This window comes from Hetaerina americana, unplaced genomic scaffold, assembly GCF_022747635.1.
Source record: "Hetaerina americana unplaced genomic scaffold, ioHetAmer1.1.p SCAF_5, whole genome shotgun sequence".
NCBI lineage: Eukaryota > Metazoa > Arthropoda > Insecta > Odonata > Calopterygidae > Hetaerina > Hetaerina americana.
Window position 1 is genome coordinate 66,947,963 of NW_027287095.1, and position 23,068 is coordinate 66,971,030.

General features: G+C 34.4%; 1 protein-coding gene across 1 annotated transcript in view; it reads right to left on the minus strand.

Annotated features, from left to right (window-relative positions):
• Window positions 1-23,068, minus strand: part of LRP1 (LDL receptor protein 1) — a 206,232-nt gene that overhangs the window by 25,217 nt on the left and 157,947 nt on the right. Inside the window, exons 49-60 of the mRNA XM_071592477.1 lie at window positions 21,055-21,378; window positions 19,427-19,629; window positions 18,936-19,123; window positions 17,558-17,775; window positions 16,258-16,452; window positions 14,042-14,253; window positions 9,376-9,537; window positions 8,134-8,286; window positions 6,679-6,803; window positions 6,430-6,573; window positions 4,434-4,535; window positions 130-273 (exon numbers count right to left, since the gene is read on the minus strand). Coding sequence (XP_071448578.1) covers window positions 130-273; window positions 4,434-4,535; window positions 6,430-6,573; window positions 6,679-6,803; window positions 8,134-8,286; window positions 9,376-9,537; window positions 14,042-14,253; window positions 16,258-16,452; window positions 17,558-17,775; window positions 18,936-19,123; window positions 19,427-19,629; window positions 21,055-21,378 — 2,170 coding nt within the window. The remainder of the gene's footprint in view (window positions 1-129; window positions 274-4,433; window positions 4,536-6,429; window positions 6,574-6,678; window positions 6,804-8,133; window positions 8,287-9,375; window positions 9,538-14,041; window positions 14,254-16,257; window positions 16,453-17,557; window positions 17,776-18,935; window positions 19,124-19,426; window positions 19,630-21,054; window positions 21,379-23,068) is intronic.

Below are 23,068 nucleotides of genomic sequence, written 5' to 3' on the forward strand. Positions count from 1 at the left end.
TGCATTTAGCGAGTCTTTCAAATTATCAATCACTATGGAATTCTTCATCCCTGTTAAACAGACCCTTGATTTTCAGTCAATGAATGTAAGAGATACAAAAATCAGATTAACTACAAAAAATTAACTTACATAAATATGCAATTCTTTGGGTTGTGACATTGGAATTCATGATTCCCACAAGTGGTGTTACAGTGAGTTTCGTCACTCAAATCATCACAGTTGTATTCTCCATCACACTGTAGTATTCCCCTGATGCAACGACCATCAGAACACCTAGAATCCAGAGAAATTCATTGTTATAGTTATATCTTTCCAATGTTTAACATTGAATGATTCTTCAATGCTTTCTGCATGCAATATATATCAGCATGACATAATACAATTGCATCAGTTTTATTTACTTATTTAGACCTTTCTAATTAAGAATAGAAGAATATAAAACCTAAGAAATGAAAACCATTATCATTACATTTATTATAAAATGAAAGACAGTTAAGATAGGTATAGGGAGAGAATACATAGCCACCTAAGTGATACTCTCAGGTCATAAAGAAATAAGAACATGGAATAAGGTGGGGGAGATCAGTGTGGGGATATGGACAAATGTCAGAGAAAGGGAAAACTGAAAGTCATATATAAAAAGGCAAGACAATTTTCAGGATGTAGCAGGGGAAAAAATATGAAGGCCATGGTAGATAAGACAAGAGATATTATTAATAGAGCTGGAAGAAATTCAGGGAAGTTGGAAAGGACATGTAGAAGAACTTAAAAATTAAAATACTAAGCTGGACAGTTCAGAAAAGGAATGTGACATAAACGAGAATAGCTTGGATCCAAGAATACCAGAAAGGGAAATATAAGAAGCACTAAGGAAGATGAGGTCAAACAAGCCAGCACAGATAGGCAGAATAATTAAATAGTTTAATGAAAAATGGAAGGGCACGATTATTTGAACTAATATGCAGTACACATGAGCAAGTAATTGGGCCAAATGATTTACTAGGGTCAATTTTGACCCTGAAACCAGAAAAGCAGCAGTATGTGAGGACTATAGAAGTATACATTCAATTTCTCATGCAACAAAGGTATTTCTAAGAATCTAGAAAAGGTTATAAAATGATGAAAATAACCACTTACACACAGATACATTTGGCTTTAGAAACAGGAAAGGGACATAGAATAAAATCAGGATATCTTTGTGTGCTTCATAGGTTTTGAGAAGGCATTTGATCATGGAAATTGGGCTAAGTTGATGGAAATATTACAAACTTTAGGAGAAGAATGGACAGATTGAGAACTTATTCAAAACTTGTGCATGAATCAAATTGTCAGAAAATATTATTAAAGACTTAAATATTAGGTGTAGCACTTCCTGGATGTGAAACCTGGTCTTTAATGCAGGAGGATGAGCTTGGATTGGAGGTTTTTGAGCTGCAGACATGGTGGAGATTGGAAAAATAAGGTAGATAAAGAGGAAGATAAACACAGAAGTCATAAATAGGGTGAGGCGTCTTCAGGTCGAAGTGATGTGCGTTGCGTTTTGGCCGCTATACTACCTTGATCAAAAATTTCCCGGAATTTATTCAGAAAATTAAAAATACAAGTTTATTCATCTAAATCTATATTGTCCCCTTCAAAGTAATCCCCATCGACTGCAACACACTTATGCCAGCGCTTGATCCAATCCTCGAAACATTTTTTATATTCGGTTTTCGGTATGTCCATCAGTGCTTCCTGCGATTTTTCCATTACTTCCTCTCGGCTGCTAAAACGCGTTCCCCGTAATGGTTTTTTAACTCGATTGAACAGAAAGAAGTCACAGGGAGCCAAACCAGGTGAATTCGGTGGCTGTTGGATGGTATTTGTTGCATTTTTCATCAAAAAATTACGAATAATGATAGCACTGTGCGACGGTGCGTTATCATGGTGCAAAATCCACGAGTTTTCTTCCCACATTTCTGGTCTCTTTCGGCGAATTGCTTCACGCAAACGTCTCATAACGCCCAAATAATACTCTTTGTTTACTGTCTGGCCTTCTGGCAAAAATTCATGATGCACTACACCGTTGTAATCCATGAAAACCGTCAGCATTGCCTTCTTTTTTGACTGAAAACGACGTGGTTTTTTTGGTCTCGGCTCATTTGGTGAACGCCATTCACTTGCCTGATGTCTGGATTGCGTGTCGTACTCATAAACCCACGTCTCGTCTCCAGTAATGATCCTTTTGATGAATGTGGGATCGGATTCAGCCTCGCAAATCATGTCTTTTGCGACGTCAACACGGTCTCTTTTTTGCATGAAATTGAGGTCTTTTGGCATGCTACACGACGGAAACCCAAATCATTAACCACAATGTCTTGGGCGGATCCATAGGCAATGTTCAAGTCCTCCGCTATTTCTCTGATGGTTAATTTGCGGTTATTGACCAACATTTCTTTTACTTTATCAATTTTTTGACCGACTTTCGATGTCGATGGTCTGCCACTGCGTTCATCATCTTCGATTGACTCACGACCACTTCTGAACCGCTCGTGCCATTGGTAAACGACCGTTTTTTTAGAGAATCGTTGCCGAAACACTTTTCCAACATTTCCAACGTCCGTGCGCCACTAAATCCGTTTTTAACGCAAAATTTAATACAAGTTCGTTGTTGCAAATTTAAATCCATTTCTGCAATTGTAAAAAATCGCCAACACACACAGAGATAGATGTACTCTTGGCTACGTAACTTTTGCAAATGTCAAGTTATGACACTAAGATTTAAAGGGAATATCAACAACAGATGTACCAATTTAACAAAAAAAACAGAACTCAAATCGGAACGATGGGAGCGGCACACGGTGGTTATTCCGGGAACTTTTTGATCAAGGTAGTATATAGGAGACTCTGGCTGGCCGGGAGCTCTCTGATTGGCTCTTTCTTGACGGCGAGTGGGAATCACCCTTTTCCAAGTGGAGGTCAGGGTGTAGCCGTCCTCACGGTTGAAATTGTATGGATTTTTTATTATTTCCACCGCTTCTCTGATGAGTCTCGGAAAATATCGCCTTTCTCTTGCCAGCACTCTAGTCTGGTCGAACTTTATAGAGTGTCCAGGTTCCGACCACGCATGTTCGGCGATTGCCGAAAGTCGGAATTGTTTCTTATCAGTGGCTCTTTGGTGCTCCTTGGTCCTGCATCTGATGGACCTCCCTGTTTGACCGATATATGACTTCCCACACGTGCACTTTATCTCATATACACCTTCGTGCATGAGATCGGGGATTTTGTCCTTTGGCTTTGATATTATGTCGCTGATTTTTCTGGCTGTGGAGAACCTAGTGGTTATGTTGTGTTTCCGTAGTAGCTTGCTTATCTTCTCAGCCGTTCCGGCGACATAGGGGATGGTAGCATATGCCGCTGGTTTTTCTTTTCCAGGTTTCTCCTCGTTCTGTTCCTTTGCCCGAATCCCCTCTTTCGTCAACTACATTTCCTTTGTGACGGTCCTTTTTCGGACCATGTGTTGTGTACAGGCGTGGATTGTATGCATGTATGGAAGGTGTATATGAGATAAAGTGCACGTGTGGGAAGTCATATATCGGTCAAACAGGGAGGTCCATCAGATGCAGGACCAAGGAGCACCAAAGAGCCACTGATAAGAAACAATTCCGACTTTCGGCAATCGCCGAACATGCGTGGTCGGAACCTGGACACTCTATAAAGTTCGACCAGACTAGAGTGCTGGCAAGAGAAAGGCGATATTTTCCGAGACTCATCAGAGAAGCGGTGGAAATAATAAAAAATCCATACAATTTCAACCGTGAGGACGGCTACACCCTGACCTCCACTTGGAAAAGGGTGATTCCCACTCGCCGTCAAGAAAGAGCCAATCAGAGAGCTCCCGGCCAGCCAGCGTCTCCTATATATAGCGGCCAAAACGCAACGCACATCACTTCGACCTGAAGACGCCTCCAGGACTGGGGGCGAAACAGTTGTCAACCGACTAACCTACGCGACGGTAATTCCCGGAAACCAGCATGGATTCATATAAGTAACTTGATACATAACATTTCTGACTATAACAGAAAATTATTAAGTGGTTCATTTTTCCATTTTATGAGAAGTTTCAAGTTTTTGCTTTTTTAACCAATTTTAGAAATTGCACTATACCCATAAGTGTGCTGCAGTGTGTTGGCATTGTTCTGGACTATATGTTTCTTTAATTTTGGAGGGCGTTACATGCAATTGATTCATACTTTTAGCTTTAAAATGCTTTTAAATACAAATTTATGCATAACCATTCTTATGATACAAAATTTTGGCTCAGAAAAATAGATCAACTACTCTTAAGGCATGACTAACATTGTGAATTTACCCAAACCAGGGTTATAAAATCTAAAATATTTAAAAAACATTTATGAGCATGTGAAAGTCTGTGATATGTATTCCTTAAATACCTGAATTCAGATTCACTGCAGTTTCGTGGTGGGCAACCATCTTCATCTGAATTGTCACCACAATCATCATCATAGTCACATCTCCATCTTCCAGGGATACACCTGACATAAAATAATAGTCATTAATACAAAAAAAACATTAAAGCAAATCCGTTCATCATATGATAAATATTTGACAAAATTATTATATTTCAGGTTGAATACCTTCAAAAACATAGAAAAGCTTTTCTCCTGATTGTAATTTGTGGACCGCCAATACCAACTTGTATAGAGAAAAATACCTAGTAGCAGGTCAAACAAAATAAGTAATATTGCTTGAATTTGTTCCTAACTTTGAAAGGAGTACCCTCTTCCTACTTCATTGGATAAAGCTCAAATTTGGCATAGTTTTTATTATTGGATGACTAATAAAAAATACATGGTCAGAACCTTTCTGCTCACCTCTACAGGTCAGCAATAGTGATGCAGGTTTCTCGACTGCCTTATGTATTGGCAGTAAAGTCGTTCCTTATCCTCTTTATTGAGTCCTCTTCATTAGCATCTTATTGATTAATCATTATTTGGTTTACTATAATTATGAATAATTAAATAATTTTTCACTATAGTAAAAAAATATGTGTACTTCCTTATTCTTTCTAGGAAAGATTTTTCTCCTGGGAATCTACACCACTCCATCCTTCCTGCTTAACTTGTGTTCATCATTTATATTTCTCTCCCTTTTCCCTATACCTTTATCTATGTGAATCCTCTTCCTGAAGACTTAAAACCAACTATACTTGCAGTATAGAAAAGAAGTTGAAAGAAAACACACTATTACTTCTACTGAATCATACATGTCAATTCCATGAATTCCTGCATCTATTCTCATCAGAATTTTACAGCTTTCACTCTAACCCTAATATAGCTAAAAAGATACTTTCTCCCTCATTATCCAAGGTAAATATGCAAATCATTGGCATCCTAACAATATTAAAATTTTTCCAAGGAAATTCAATTGTGAAAAATCATTTGGAAGAGATGTAATTTTCATTCCTGAAGAATACGGGTGCCGTTATATTGTTTCATAAGATGGATTGGACTTAAGTAGCAAGCTGAGGAAAATTGTACAACTAAACTTGAGGATGGTTAACCATGGTTATTAACCACATGGGTAATACAATGAACTGAGAACTAGTGTTTCAAAATGATGCCCAAAATTAGAATTAGAGATACAAAATTGATCTTTTGGAAATAGTTTTAGACAATTTATTAATCTGGTTTAATGCATATGGAGTTTAATTGTGTGTGGTTATTATTTGCTTAACCAGCATTGCCATTCAACCGGAGGCTGGCTCTAATTATTTGGAGAGTATTCTGCCAAATTCAAATGCTGATAAGTTTTGTATTCATTTTTTCATCATTGTACCTTGCTACATAAGACACTGTAATTAGTGCACCAACAACCACAGTAATCAACCCGAAGCTTGGATTCATAGAGCTCACCTAAAATTTAGCTCTGTGTGAATTCACACAAGGTAGCCACCTGGTTTCCTAGGGTGAGCTTCTTCCCAAAAAATCATACAGCTAGGGTGAAACTGAGGGTTACCCATAGATGTCACCCATAATTAAAAAAACCAAAGCCACCAGGTCAGTAGCTTGGCACTCTACCCACTGTGCTACCACAACCCTTGTTCTTAGTGATTTTTTCCCTTTTTTCTAAGCCTTTAAACATCCTTCCTCTCCTTTATTCTACACCAATCCCACATTGTGCTTGCATCCCCTGCTACACACCTTTTTGGTGGGTATTTATGTATATGAGCCCTCACGAGCCTAAATTAGGTCAGGAATTTCAACTAATAATGACTTCAAACAATGGACAAAATTATTTTTAACCCTTAAAATAATGACAACTGATAATTTTATTTAACAGAGAGGGCCTCATGGATACAAATAAGAGTTGGGGGGGGAGAGAGTATTGAACTTACTCTTTTAGCCAGGCTTGACAAAATGTACTTACTTATTGTTATCACATTTGAAGTAAGTAGCTTCACAGGTATGGAACTCAGGACTACTGCAATTTGTTGGCTCATCTTCTCCTTTAGAACAGTCTTGCTCCCCATCACACTTCCATGTCACTGGAATGCAACGGCCTGAATCACACCTAAAATGAAAAAATATTGAAATATTCAAAATGTAAATCCTATGAAATCAATTTCTTGGAAACACTAAGTTAAACCATTTTTATAATAGAAATTGGACAACTTACCTAAAGAAATCCGCTGGGCATTTTCTGACTTTGCAAGCAGGGGTCTCATCTGTGCCATCTGAGCAATCATGATCTCCATCACATACCCATACAGATGGGATACACTTTCCATTGTGACAGGTAAACTATGAAAACAAGATTTAAATTATCATCATTAAAAATTCACAAATAAACAAGGTCTTTATTGCAAATTCAGACATAACTCTGAAATATACACAATACCAACATACAACAGCAATACAAACAGTGTACAGTGGGAGATGATAATCACTGATATGGTACACAGAGTTATCACTAATTCATGTAGCCCAAATTTATACAACTATCCCAATCACTAGAAGAAAAAACAAAAAAAGCAAGAAATCCAGGAGGACTCTTTTTGGGCACCTTATTCAATGAATAAGAAGCATAAAAAACAGCATGATTTTTGAACAAGCCATGATCATTGAAATCAGCTACCACATTCCATAAATCACAACCTACAGAACAATCTAGTTTACTTAATGAGTCAGGAGTGCCAAAAAAAAGCAAATAACTGGAGTCAGCAGTTCATGGGAGCTAACAATTTTGTCAGCGTGAGAAGCAAAATGAGGGTATTGGTTGCTGGTGAATGAGGGTGGGTGGACTACACCCAAAAGTAGAAGGAGAATGAATGGATTATACTGTGCTATGCCCAGCAATGCTGGAATAATTTATCCATACAGTAATTGGATTGAATTCATATTATAGGCCTTTTTAGGCCAGAGGCCATGTGGGCAGTTTCTTTATTATGGAGCTGTCTGTGAACATGACATATACTCTGAACAGATGTGATTTGACTTCGGCAAGCATATTGAACACTGAATTCAAAAATCAAAATGGATGCACTTGGAAAGTTAACTCTTAAAGATTAATTAAAGACCACCAAATTTTGCAGTAGCAGTTTACCAAAAAAATGATGCACTTCTAAAGAATCCAAAATATCATATTTTGCAGCACATTTTACAATGCACGAAGAGTCTGCTCAGCTGTTGGCATAAATTATTACATACATTTATAAATAATATAAATGCAAAAAAAACAATGCTTCAATTTTATCACTGCTACTCATTGAAGTGAATGAATTGAAAACTTAATTCAAACAATTGGTGCAATCTGTGAATGAATTTTTTAAAATCAATTTTTCAATCTTAACAATTTAAAGAAAAAAATCAAAGTTGGAGCTAGCCAATGTTCTTTGCGTATTTTTACCCTATATAAGCACAAAAATGGATTCCCTTACTCCATACCAACTTGGCGTGATATCTCCTCAAGCAAACAAATTTTCAGATAGGTAAGATTGGATTATAAAAAGATTTCATTGCTACTATATCCTATTTTTCCCATTATTGATGAAGTCTGTCTGGAACACTGAATAGGAGGAAGCTTAATTAAAGCATGAATTAATGCCTTTCATTAATATGAAACCTGACTTACATGACTTGGCGGACATGTTTTTGCAGGACAGTCTTGTTCATCTTCTTCACCTGGGCAATCCAAATTTCCATCACACTGCTTACTTATTGGTATGCATTTATCTTGTACAGTTTCATTTCCATGGCACTTGAATTGAGTGTTGAGGCAGGTATGCTATCAACATTGAAGAAAAATTCCATTAGAAAATAAATCTCAAAATTTAAAAAAAATGCTGTCTCCACAATATGCCATATTTCAATGAATTTAAGTTAAACATAAAAAAGTGAACAAATGCTGAATTCAAACAAATGAATGAGGTTTATTTATTATACATATACAAACACACAATTAGCACCTATAAGTCTTCACAAGAAAACTGAGTGATGAGGAAATGCTACTTGCAACACATTATCTCTACCATGACCCTACCTTCAGTTCCAAGAAAATGTTTCATATTATACTGGCTGCACATACACATGGTTAACAAACACACAGTATTTTTTCCAAGGGTTTTAATAGACATTTTTCCCAGTAAATACCCTATTTTAAAAATGCACTTCGTCAAGAGAAAAAAAGAAGGCAGTAAAGAAGAACATGATTGTCAGAACAGGGATTTGGAATGTTAGAATGATGTTGGCACAGGGAAGTTAGAAAATATCAACAAGGTACAAATTAAAACCTCTTGGACTTCAGTACCTCCGTTGGGGTGGGGTGAAAGAATAGTTAAGTGCAGGGGGAAGGTCAAAGACGCCCCACTTTCAAAAATGTGTCACCCTTTTCTCTCGATGATGTGTACGTAGAAGGAAAATATTTGTGACCACCTTCACCTGATGATAAAATTCTGCACTGAAATCCTGTCAGTTATCAATAAACAGCAATCAACTAGTTTTAGTAATTGATCTCATTTTTAATCAATTAAATGAATTTACTCATTGTAAATCAATCAAATGAATTTACTTATTGTAAACTAATCAAATAACTTTATTTCTTTGGTGCTTTGAGATAGCTAGCTACAAATAGAGTTAGTTGCACAGGAATCATCCTTTAACCATTCACTATTACATAATTTTTTGTGTAGTAAAACTGCTCAATCCCGGTAAACATACTCTTCATCAAAGCAAAACAAAATATGGTCATGGTTTCAATGAGATGTTGTAACGCACAGGCTTGACTATATGACTATGAAGTTAAAAAAATTTTAGTTTACATTGCTTGAATTTAAAAGGAAACACTACAATTCAGTAAAACGATAAAACACCATACCTTATTGCATTCCCTTTCATCTGAACCATCTCCACATTCTGACTCCCCATTGCACAATTGAGAGGGATGGATGCACTTCTGATTATCACATTGAAACTGTCCAGGAAGGCAAACAAACAATCGACAACCCTTGGGCTCATCTGATCCATCTCCACAGTCATCCTAAAACAAAATTTACAATCAATTGAAGAAATACTTTGTATTCAAGTCTCAAAAGCAAGTATGAAATTCAGTATAAAACAGCTTTAAAAGGCCGTAATATATTTACTTATACAATAAACCATCAATATTCCAGAGTACCAAATTAAGCAAAATCCAGATTAACTGGAGATTTGTTACATTCAACCCCACAGAGTATTTTTCACGATTAATATTTTTCATATTTAATCACTGATGACTTAAAATGATTTTATAAAGTAAACAGAGGACCACAAGTGTAAAAATACCTTATGTAGAGTTTATACAATCCTATTTGAAGAAAATACATCACAAAATGTCCTCACAATTCAGCCCAGTTTTTCTTAAGTAGCTTCAACTAACACTGATTACGTACTCCTTTCTAGCTACTTCAACAATGATATTATTCCATTTATTTAATCCATTTACTTATATTCAGGGAATTACTTAGATGTTCATTTGATAACTTTGAGTATAGGATTCGAAAATTTTGCTAGTTTTCTTTGGTAAATTTTAGTAGCATTGATGCAATGCTCTGTTGATTCTGTTCTCTAGCATGCTTCAATTATACCACCTGCAGAATAAACATATGCATTTATAATTTACTTATCTTGCGGAAAGGATATTTAAGTGAATTACAGCTGATGTTTTCGGTGCGACAACATGATTTGGTTGATTGCAATTACATTTCACTAAATTTTAAAGGTAATAGAATTCTAGACACAAATGAAGTTGACCAAGTTAACAGCTGTTGACAAATCAAGAATGTTGACAGTATTTTTTTCATTCTTGTCATCACTATTGTGGAAATGCAGTATAGTGAATAGTAACTTTCATGATATAATGGTTTCAAATAAAACATATTATAGCACTGAAATCTTATTAGGATTATTCCTTAATTATCTATTGTGCTAGATGACTATCAAAATTTAAAAGCTAGGCACAGAAATGAATTTTATCCAACCTAAATGTGTTAAAAATTATGAGGACAAATAAGACGTAATAAAATGATTGAAGAATTAATGCATCATAAATTTAACAAACATAAGGGTAAAAAATTTATTTTTTAACCATACTTGGAAAGGATTTAATTACTATAATATGCATACATGTATGTGGACTTTCTACTACCTTGATCAAAAATTTCCCGGAATTTATTCAGAAAATTAAAAATACAAGTTTATTCATCTAAATCTATATTGTCCCCTTCAAAGTAATCCCCATCGACTGCAACACACTTATGCCAGCGCTTGATCCAATCCTCGAAACATTTTTTATATTCGGTTTTCGGTATGTCCATCAGTGCTTCCTGCGATTTTTCCATTACTTCCTCTCGGCTGCTAAAACGCGTTCCCCGTAATGGTTTTTTAACTCGATTGAACAGAAAGAAGTCACAGGGAGCCAAACCAGGTGAATTCGGTGGCTGTTGGATGGTATTTGTTGCATTTTTCGTCAAAAAATTACGAATAATGATAGCACTGTGCGACGGTGCGTTATCATGGTGCAAAATCCACGAGTTTTCTTCCCACATTTCTGGTCTCTTTCGGCGAATTGCTTCACGCAAACGTCTCATAACGCCCAAATAATACTCTTTGTTTACTGTCTGGCCTTCTGGCAAAAATTCATGATGCACTACACCGTTGTAATCCATGAAAACCGTCAGCATTGCCTTCTTTTTTGACTGAAAACGACGTGGTTTTTTTGGTCTCGGCTCATTTGGTGAACGCCATTCACTTGCCTGATGTCTGGATTGCGTGTCGTACTCATAAACCCACGTCTCGTCTCCAGTAATGATCCTTTTGATGAATGTGGGATCGGATTCAGCCTCGCAAATCATGTCTTTTGCGACGTCAACACGGTCTCTTTTTTGCATGAAATTGAGGTCTTTTGGCATGCTACACAACGGAAACCCAAATCATTAACCACAATGTCTTGGGCGGATCCATAGGCAATGTTCAAGTCCTCCGCTATTTCTCTGATGGTTAATTTGCGGTTATTGACCAACATTTCTTTTACTTTATCAATTTTTTTCACCGACTTTCGATGTCGATGGTCTGCCACTGCGTTCATCATCTTCGATTGACTCACGACCACTTCTGAACCGCTCGTGCCACTGGTAAACGACCGTTTTTTTTAGAGAATCGTTGCCAAAACACTTTTCCAACATTTCCAACGTCCGTGCGCCACTAAATCCGTTTTTTACGCAAAATTTAATACAAGTTCGTTGTTGCAAATTTAAATCCATTTCTGCAATTGTAAAAAATCGCCAACACACACAGAGATAGATGTACTCTTGGCTACGTAACTTTTGCAAATGTCAAGTTATGACACTAAGATTTAAAGGGAATATCAACAACAGATGTACCAATTTAACAAAAAAAACAGAACTCAAATCGGAATGATGGGAGCGCCACACGGTGGTTATTCCGGGAACTTTTTCATCAAGGTAGTATATTCCATTATTGGCATGATGTACTGGCCTGTGAAAATGTATCCAATGAATAGGGAAATGCTTAAACTACTTATTTCACTTTGCTCCTTTGGAGTTACTTACAAATTATTATCTCCCATAGAGTTTTCAAATGTCCATAATATTGTTGTAATAGTGTGATCAATACTTGATTTATAAATTTATGATAGTATCGAGGTTCTCCCAGACCAGAGAGATTTCAACTGATTTAGCAGCAGCCTATAGATTTTGAAGATAAATTTCCAACTACCTAAACACAATCATCTATTTCTTCTCCTGTTAATGTTTGCTAATCCAAATCACCTCCATCTGCATACTGCCAGTCCTTAACACATTTAGTAGTCAAAGATATTCCCCCTGCAGACTTCAATAGCTCCTGATTATCAGAATCAGGTTCATATACTGTGACGTGGAAATCAACTTCCTCTTCATATAATGTTTTTATCCATGCATTTTTGATAGTAAATTATTTCTCCTTCCTTCAAGAATCAGCCAAGCTGAAGCACAAATACTTCAAATTACCGTATTTTCCCATCGATAACACTCACCATATGTATAACAAGCACCCAGAACTTTGTAGTTATCATGAATTTGTATAGATACTGTGCACCCAGGACTTCATTGTTATCTTGCATATGTATAGATGCCGAGCATCTTTATATACATATGCACGTAAAAATTATATAAAGTGGGTGAAAAATATACAGAGCATTGGGAAAGACTACAGAGAATCCGGAAGGATTAAAAGAGTGTCTCGAAAAAATAAGCCAGTGGATCCTGGAAAGTTGGTATGGTGTCAAAGTGACTTGTGTAAAAAATGGATTTAAAAAAGCTTTCGGCAATATTTCAATGCCAGTGCTAGAAGATAAGGAAGAGTTAACCTTAAGAGTGAACTCATTGATGTGCCTAAAGAGATATTAAATGCACTTCATTAATTTAATGGTGATTCAGGTGACGAATTTTTCGGATTCGAGATACCTATCCTATCATATATTTATACATACGTGTATATTATAAGATGTATTCTACGTATATGTGAATTACTATGTATCAGAATAAAGAAGTACTACATATTAGATTAAATGAAGTATAGAAATTATGTTTTTCTTTTTTCATGGATTTATGAGATGAAAGAACTGTAAAAGTAGCAGATCTGTGTAAAATAGGATGCAATTAGATAGGCATGTTTCCAGACTAATTTATTTTTGCGAGAATTTTCTTTCTTTGTACATAGGTAAGTTAATGTTAGGATACTTTCAAATTTCATTACATAACGCGCATCGATATATTTTTCGATCATCTGAACATTTTTGTATAGATAACGAGCATGTTATCGATGGGAAAATACGGTATATTTTTTTATATTTCTAATTGTTTTCTGTCTACTGCTCTCTCAAATCTCATCATCAGTTGATTCTAGCACTTCTAATACTTCATTTAAAAACTTTCAGTAGTAATATCTCTTGCAAACAATGATTACACAATCCCCCATAACACAAACATTTGTTGCATAAATGAGTGCTAACTCAGTTGAAATTACATTGTATCCTGGGTTTCAAGAAGAGGGTATACACCTGGTTACTCTCAAATCCACTCTATTTGATTGATGAATTTATTTATTACAATCTTCACCATTGACTAAAGTATTATATTATTACATAGTTATGCTTATCACATGAGTGATAGAAATACATAACCAAATATCTAACTATATGATTCATTCATAAAAATCTCATTGACTGTGCATATCTAAATTGGAATCGGGATGGTAGCAGCTCACAGCGATTTCAAAGACAAAATCAATGTCTACACTTGACAGAACATTATTTACCTTGATAGAATCAAACTTCGACAAATATAAATTAAGAAAGCAGTTTTTTGCAGAGCAATAGCTTTTGGATGGTCCTTAGCACACCCCAATATTTTTTAAATATTAATTATTGAATGCACATCATACCTTTGTAAAATATTCGAATACCTAAATGTGCATTAATTGAATAAAAAATTTTGCCAACTTACTTGAGTGTCACATTTCCACCAGAATGGTATACATTTATAAGTAGTCGCACACAGGAATTGAGCTGTTGTGCAGTTACTGATGCACTGGCCTGATTTTCCTTTCTCTTCACTGAGTATATAATTTTCAGGACAAGCACATTTATAGCCACCATGAGGGGACAAAAGGCATAGAGTGCTGCAACCTCCTCCATTCGCACAAGGGTTGTTCTCCACTAAAAAATTTGAAAAGAATGGATGAAAAACAACAAAATAATAACATCATAAGTGTTATTATGGCACCTGTATTCTCACAGCTAATATACATACTTCCTGCACATGGAAATAAAGTACAAACTATTGCACTATATATTTTTCCATGATTCAATTAATTGCAGAGAGCCTAATCTCTTCTCATTAATATTACCTAGAGATGGAAAGTTCAAATATGTAGTTAAATATCTACTCAAATATTTGTACTTTAAAGTTTTTTACTTTTACTTTTGAGAAATAAAAGAACTCCACCCCTAATACTTACAGAAAAAATATTTAAAATGTTTTGAATATTTTGATGATTAACAGTGATTGACATGTAATAGTAACCATTATAAGCGAACAGTGTAGTTATTGATTTCAACTATTATGAGTTAGCCAAAATTATAGCAAATACTTTAGGAAATATTCACTACTTGAAAATTTCAGTTTTGGAAAATGCAAACTTACTTGCTGGCAGAATATCTAAGACAAAAAAGTTTTGACCATGATTGCACAAAATATAAAACATAAAAAAAGGTGAAACAGATTGCGAAGATATATGAGATCATAAATTCCTGGAAAATATTCTTACTACTTAGAAAATCACAAGTTTAGAGATTGCATAACATCTTCCCTTGATAGAAAGCATCAGTCAGCATAAGTCAGGCTCAGCAGTCTGTGCTACCATAAGTTTAAAGAGCAAGAAACCGGCCACATGAAGTATGTGCATAAATGATCACATGTAGTAGGAATACGCAGCATGAACATACAAGATAGTGCATAAAAACTCTCCAAATATTTACATGCAAAGAACCTCAATGCAAGTAGTGGTTGGTTTTGGCTGGTTAAGGAGGCATATTATTTACAATGAAGGTGCAATACGAGTGCTGATAGCACCCCACTGAACCTATCATGTAACATATGCGAGCAGACTAAATAAAATTTACAATAATCTCAGATATATTATGTAGATGAAATGTGGACTAATGAACTAAGACAGAAAATATGGATGAGCTACAAACTGAATTCAAGGTTCCCAAACTAATAATCAATAAAGAAAAGGTATCTACACTTCTGAATTCTATCGCTGATTATAACTACAAATTAAGGAGTGCTACCATGGGATACTATGGACAACCTCAGACTGAAGAGGATAATGTATAAACCCTCTCAGCATTTAAAGAATTTTTTTAAATGCATAGTTTATTGTGGTTATCACAATGGACTGGCTCCATTATAATTTCATGCCAAAAGTTAAAAAATGCCAATTGATGCTCTGAGAATTCTTAACAAAGTAATTAGAGTGCTTTTTCATAATTACCAGTGATAATTTAAAATCCCAAATCACATCTCTGTAAAAATTATCCATCACAAAAACACAAACTAATAATATTGTGGTCATGTGAACCTTACAAGAAGATAAGAGGTTTTACATAAGAACCACATCAAATTTTATAAATCATAAAATTGTGTTTTGCAATAAAAGATTACTTCCAAAATAATATCATTAGTTGATTAACATGTAGAATTGGTAAATAATTTTTTTTCTGCAGAACTTGCATCTCTAGAGAGGGAGTAACTGCTTACCCTTCTGTACGTAAGGGAGAAGAGAGGGTCTAATGAATGACTTCAGGGCATGTTTTTAATTTTGACCTTCAGGGTTCTCGTTTTAATAGCAATAAAATAATGCTGAGCTCTATGAATGTTATATAGTGTTTAGCACTGACATATCATATGGATAAAACTTTTTCATTTGGATGCTTAATGTCAAGTAAAGATGAGAAAATTGAAAAATAGCAAACAAAATTCTCTCAGACATTTCTTATTCCCAAACAACTGATTTCCTTCTCATCCATTTAATATATGTTTGGCATTGCTATTTCAAAAAAATTTACAGCCATAAGTTTTTCCAAGACTTAAAAAATTTTGGGAATCAGCTAAGATATGGGCATTTAATAGATTATAAAAGAAGTTACACGACCTACCTGCCAACTGTCTATATGGATGATATACTTGAATATCCATTGGGCGATGAACAGCTGTGGTAATTGATGTACAAAGTCCAGTTCCATGCTTGTGGCATCTTTCTATTGACCTTGTTTCCCAATCCGTCCAATAAAGATAATCTTCAAAAATAGTAAGGGCGAAAACATGGTTCAACATCAAAGTCGTATCCAAAGCTTTAATATGGAAAAAAGAGAAAACAAATTAGAGATAAAATAGTATTACAGATTATTATTATTATACAACTAATGACAAATATTTCCATGCAATACATTATCCTAAGGCCATTATCCTAAATGCCAATTATTTAATTATTGATATATTTTTTCAATTAAAGTTCCTGTAGGGTTGACATTATGGGAAATCCCATGGTAAAGGATTAATAATATTGTTACAGCTTCAAGAAATCTTGCTACCATTACCACAACTGAAGGAAGTATACTTTATCATATGTAACACTATTTCTATGCATTATTAGATTTTATGACTTAATGAATGGCATCAAATAAAATACTGCTAGGTATAAACCATATTACAGTAGAATCTTTGTTATAAAGTTGTGTTGACTGAAAATTGAGACTTCTTGACTAAGAATAACAATATATTGAGTACTTGTCATAAAAAGTGAAAAACCAAGTATATATGTCTTTTAAGTCTCAGACTGCTTAAGTTTGAGTTCAAGATTGAGTGAAGAGTGGGTGTTAGGCAGAATTGCCCCAGTGCTTTCAATGTGTCTGTGGGCAAAATGGTAAAACAGGCCTTAGGGGGTCTGGAAGTAGGAATTATTGCAGTTGGGGAATTCACTGTTTTCTGGATGATCAATCTTCAGCTGGTCAATCCATGAAGGTTTAGTAATCACTGCTGAGTGCATTACAGAATCAAGAGTGATTGCTATGGAATGAGAATAAATGATTAAAAACATGCAGTTTATGCATTTATAATACATAGGAAGGTTAAGTTAAATGCTTATGTTGAAGGGTATGAACTAGAGCAAGCAGAACAGTTCAACTAACTAGTAGTGCTTCGAGCAAAGTGTAAGAACATCAAAATAAGTATTGCATTATGCTTGGAAACTTTTATGATGAGGAAGGAATTTCTGCCATGGACCTTAAGAAAAGATAATAGCCAATTACATTATTTATCAATTATTAAATGCATCTTACGTAAATGCTTATAGAATAATATACAGAACTAATGGCAATTCTTGGAAACTGCAACCCCAAACTGAGTATTCTCTGCATAATTTGAATTAGCTTTTTGAGTTATGAAAATAAAACTCACCTCTGCTTAGAACAATTCTTCTATTCCTTCCATCCAAATCAGAAACTGCTATATAGTCTTCACGGGCATCTGCCCAAAAGAGTTCTCCAGTTTCATAAGCTATTGTTAATGCATTTGGCCAACCAAGAGAATCATTCACAATGACTTTACGGCTAGTTCCATCCATTCCAGCTTTTCCAATATATGGTTTATCTCCCCAATCTGTCCAATACATGAACCTGGAGTGAAAACAAACTCTACATGCAATAAAGGCCAATGGGAATATGCTCACCAAAGGTGAATCTGCAAGAATTGATAGGTAAGGTTGATTCCTTTAATTTCACATGCCTGTTATTGAATAGCAATATTCTATTTGCTCTAAAGATCAATACAATAATTTCAAATTTTATGATGGCAGTTAAGACAAGAAAATTAGCTACAACTCCTGGTCATTTTTACTTTCCAAAGCTGTAATTCTGAAAGTAAATGATTTTTTGAGAGCTAACTGAGCCAAAAAATCACAGTTGCAAGTTTTCCTTTTGAAGTAGTACTGCCCACATGATATTAAACAATGGATGAAAATTAATTACTTAAACCTAAAAAATAATTAAATCTTATTTAATAATTACTTAAACAAATGTAGGACAAAAATTATTCTTGATAAGGATAGGTAAATACACATGTCCAATCTTCAAAAACTATGGTTATATTCAAATTAATAAACCTGAGGACTTTGAAAGTGTTACTCTGATCACTTTTGGCATTGAGTAAAGAAAGATTAACATTCTGAAAGCTTCATTAGAGCACAAAAATACATAGCTCAAAATTATAAGTGCATTTTCTCGTTAAATTAACCTTAAAAGGTAAAATTCACACACACAGGCCTATAAAAGACATGAACTGCAAAATGGTCAAATTATAGCCAATGACTGGTCAAATATTATCATAAATGTAAAGCCATTTCAGGTTGACAACAACTTCATCATACAGAAAGGAAACTACATACATACTGTCAGAGCTAAGTATAAGATATAAATATTTATTCCTTCAAGAGATACTAGTAGTTTCACTAAAATAGTATGACAGCCCTCATTTTCTTGGATATGAATCTTTACACACTGGTATACGAACATTTAAAAAATGATGGGAGTGAAACTGCATTAAATTGTTAACAGAATTTTATTTTTGAGTCATTTTGAACCTGAATTAAACCTTAAACAGCAACCATCTGGCAAGGCTAGGGAAATGGGAGCATCAGGGGAAGTTCATGGGACGTTTCATGAAAATAGACTTCAACATCAATGATTTCCAATCTGAGAGTAGATAACAATGTATTTGAAACCCTTAAATATATTTAAAATCAATTTTAATCTTAAATACATATTCTATATAATATTACCCATGGTGTGGATCAAGGGTAATTGCACGTGGCTCTTGAAGTCCAGTATTTATGAGGACTTTGCGATATTTCCCATCTAATTTTGAGACTTCAATTGTATCATGACCTTTATCGCACCAGTAGAGATTACGTCCAACCCAATCAACAGCAAGACCATCGGGATTTTGCAAGGTAGCAGAATGAAGCACCTGTCAAACAAATGCAAAAAATTGATTTAATCAAAACAGAATATTAAAAAGGGCAAATATTAAGTTACTAATTCCATAAGTGCATGAGGGATATTATAAATATTAGATGAAATGCATTTTTTTTACTGTTAATGGAAAATAGAGAGATTTTTCGCTAACATACCAGGCTTTACTTTCAACAGATTGTGTGACTGCAAGTTACAAATTAATTACACTAATAATACATCTAGGAAATAAGATATTATAGATTAAATTTGATGGAATGGCTACATTAAAGTAATGTCCTCTCATTTACTCACTCACCTGAATGGTGCTGTTCCCTTTACACATGCGCTTCAGGCTGCTTCCTAATGAAGTGACATCTGACCAATAAATGCAATTTTCTTGCCAATCAAAATCCAAAGCAACAGCATTGGTTAGATTGTGAGCCAAAATAGAAACATTCCCTTCAAGATCTACTTCTCTTATGTAATATCTATTGGAAAATATTAACTTGGGCTCCACATCTGTAAGAGTTGAATGGCAAATTAAAAGATGGGAAAGACAGGATAACTATTTGTCACTGCTTGATCACATCAAGTACTGGACAGAACTTTCTACATTATTCCAATCATGGTAACATTATCTAACCCGGCTATGAACTCTACAGGATGAGGCAACTTGTCCAAATATTCTATGAAATTACTATACATAATTTTTCTATCACTGGAAAGATTTTCAAAATCATGATGAAGACTTTCCTCTTGTTTTCAAGATAGAATGTCTTTCACTTTGAATACATGACTTTGTAAGCTATTGATTCAGCTAATTTCTTTGACTGAGATTAGAATATTTAATATTTACTCAAAGAGTTATTTTCCCTTTCAATGTGTTGTATATGTGATAGGAATATTAACAGTCACAATCACTCACGAGCAAATGTAAATATATATATTTTTAGAAAAAAATAGGGATAAGGGATCATCAGTTGTATTGTATTACTATGACATTAATGACTTATTTATTCTTTGAATAGTTTATCCAAAAATCTCATGTTGACACACTTTCTCAATTACTCACTAATAAATAATGCATTAATGTAAAAAAATGGCCAATTGAATTTCATTAATCAAGAATCATATAATATTCTATTCCTAACTCGATTTTGGAAAAATAACTTTTTATTACACATCTCCACTAGATGTAAGAATCATTTATGTATTGAATTTGAAGTATTTCTTACGTCTGCTCAAGTAAATTTACATGGCAATGGAAATTTTCATGGTTTAGTAATTACATTCTAAAATTGGAAGAAATGGGCAAGAAAAAATCCCAGGAGCTAGAAAAAGACCAAGACACTGCCAGGCCATCACAACTCACATTACTAACCAAAGCAGGATTGAGATCAACAACAATAAAAAAAGTTCAGTACTCCCCAGGTATGAGTATGGAATGGTGCGGCGCTTAAATTTGGACAAGCATGCATTTCCTCGAATGAGATTTCCTTACCGGGTAAGCGAAATCTTTCCCAAACTTCTGCGAGGCATACTTAGCCACAATATCATAAACAGTTGATCTGGGGTACAAGAAGAATTGAATTATTTCGCAATATAACGCGTAGCGCGAACACTCGATAATAGCGGCTCTTTGATTGTACTCCGCACTTGAACATAACATATTGGTCATTTTGAGGTTATGACTGTTTACTAGATGCCTATAGCTTTCAAGAATGCCAATTGCCATCTCGAGTGAAACTAAGATGTGGCAGGAAATTCAAAGTGAAATGTGTCCGGATTTAAGCGAAGCACCCTGTATAAAGTGTGAAAACTTTGAAGTATTAGGTAAACTATCCACTGAATGTAAATTATTTATGACCATTAAGAATACATAATTGAATACTAAAGAAGTATCTAAGTCACTCAAAAGATTTATGTCTATTTATCCAGTTTTACCTGAATTGGCTTTGCAACTGCGATGGTCACCTCGCAATGCATAACCAGATACACAGGAACATTTAAAAGAGCCAAAAGTGTTTCGGCATATTTGAGAACAGGGGCTGGCAGGCCTTCTCTCTCCTCCATCAGGTTTTACAGCCTTTAAATCAGTCTTTTCTTCCAGCATGTCTGAAACTCCACCAGCACATTCATCTATATCCATACACAAATTTGGTTCATCTGGATGGACATGAAATCCTGGTTTGCATCTGCATTCATAACCAATTGGGAGATCAATGCACTCATGAGCACATATGCCTTCTGTTTTACATTCATTGATATCTGAAAATAAAACATTAAAAATATTAATAAAGCAAATTATCCAGTATTAACTGCAATAGGTAACCTTGCAAGAAGTAACCATGCATGCCGGAGCAATTACATGGGCTATGAATGTTTTCGCAGTAAAAAATAAATTGAAACTTACAGTAAGCATAAAATATTATGTAATTTCATCAGCTGCCAGGCCAAAGAGAACACAGTTATGTAGATAACATGAATATGATAACTAGTTTCTTTTTACCACTTTTCCTCTCGAAAGAACAAGTTCATTACAAAGATTCTTCAAAGTCACAGTAAAGTAACACCAAACTGTTCACAAATAATGAATATCCTTATTGATAAAAATTTTTAAGGGTAGTGAAAGGAGTTTTTTTCAAGTTAAAAAAATTACAAGTAAAACATTGTTCTTTTAAAACCAAGAGACTAAAAAAACTGGACTTTGACAAAACAGGTTCAAAATAATGCAACTTAAAATAATTCTTAGAGATATGAACATGGATAGTCACTCCCTGAAGTTAACACGGTGATGCATCTGAAGAGGTAATAAATGCACTTAATTCATTTAATTGTGATTCACGTGATGAATTTCTTGGATTCAAGTGATCTACCTATCTAATCATATTTATACATACGTGTATATAATAAGATGTATTCTATGTACACGTGAATTATTACGTATTAGATTAAATGATGTATAGAAATTATATTTTTCTTCTTTTCCTCAAGGCTTAATGAGATGAAATAACTCTAAAAGTAGCAGATATGTATGAAATGGGATGCAATTAGAAAGGCATGCTTCCGGACTAATTTCTTTTTGCGAGACTCTCCTTCAAATGTTTGTGTACATAAGTATGTTAATGCTAGGATTTTTCCAATTTTCATTACATATTGCGCATTGTCACATTTTTTGATCATCTGAACATTTTTGTATAGATAACACGAACGTCATCGATGGGAAAATACAGTATATTTTTATATTTATAACTGTTTTCTGCCCACTGCTCTCTCTAATCTCATCATCAGTTGATTACATCACTTTCAATACTTCATTTAAAAAGTTTCAATAGTACTATCTCTTGCATAACCGAGTGCTAACTCAATTGATATTACATTGTATCCTGGATTTCAAGAATTGGGTATACACCTGGTTACTCCCAAATCCACTCTATTTGATTGATGAATTTATTTATTACAATCTTCACCATTGACTGAAGTGCATCATTATTACATAGCTATGCTTATCACATGAGTGATAAAAATATATAACAAAATATCTAACTATATTATTCATTGATAAAAAATCTCATTGACTGTGCATATATAAATTGGAAGCGGGATGGTAGCTGCTAACAGCAATTTTTATTACCTAACGTGCATCTTTATTTTTTTATTATCTGAACATTTTTGTATAGATAATGTGCGTGTTATCAATGGGAAAATACGGTGATGTTATTACAATATTGCAATGCAAATCCTACAACATATAAAAATGTATAATCAAATATTATTCATTATTTCCCAGGTGATATCCTTATAAATATGAAGTGAAATGTCCATATTAATAGCTATAATTATATAAAAAGACATAATAATTAACCAATAAGTGATTATTGAATCACCACCAGTAATATTGAGATCTTTACATGGAGAAATTTTTTACGGACCATGATTACTTGTTATATTAAAGATG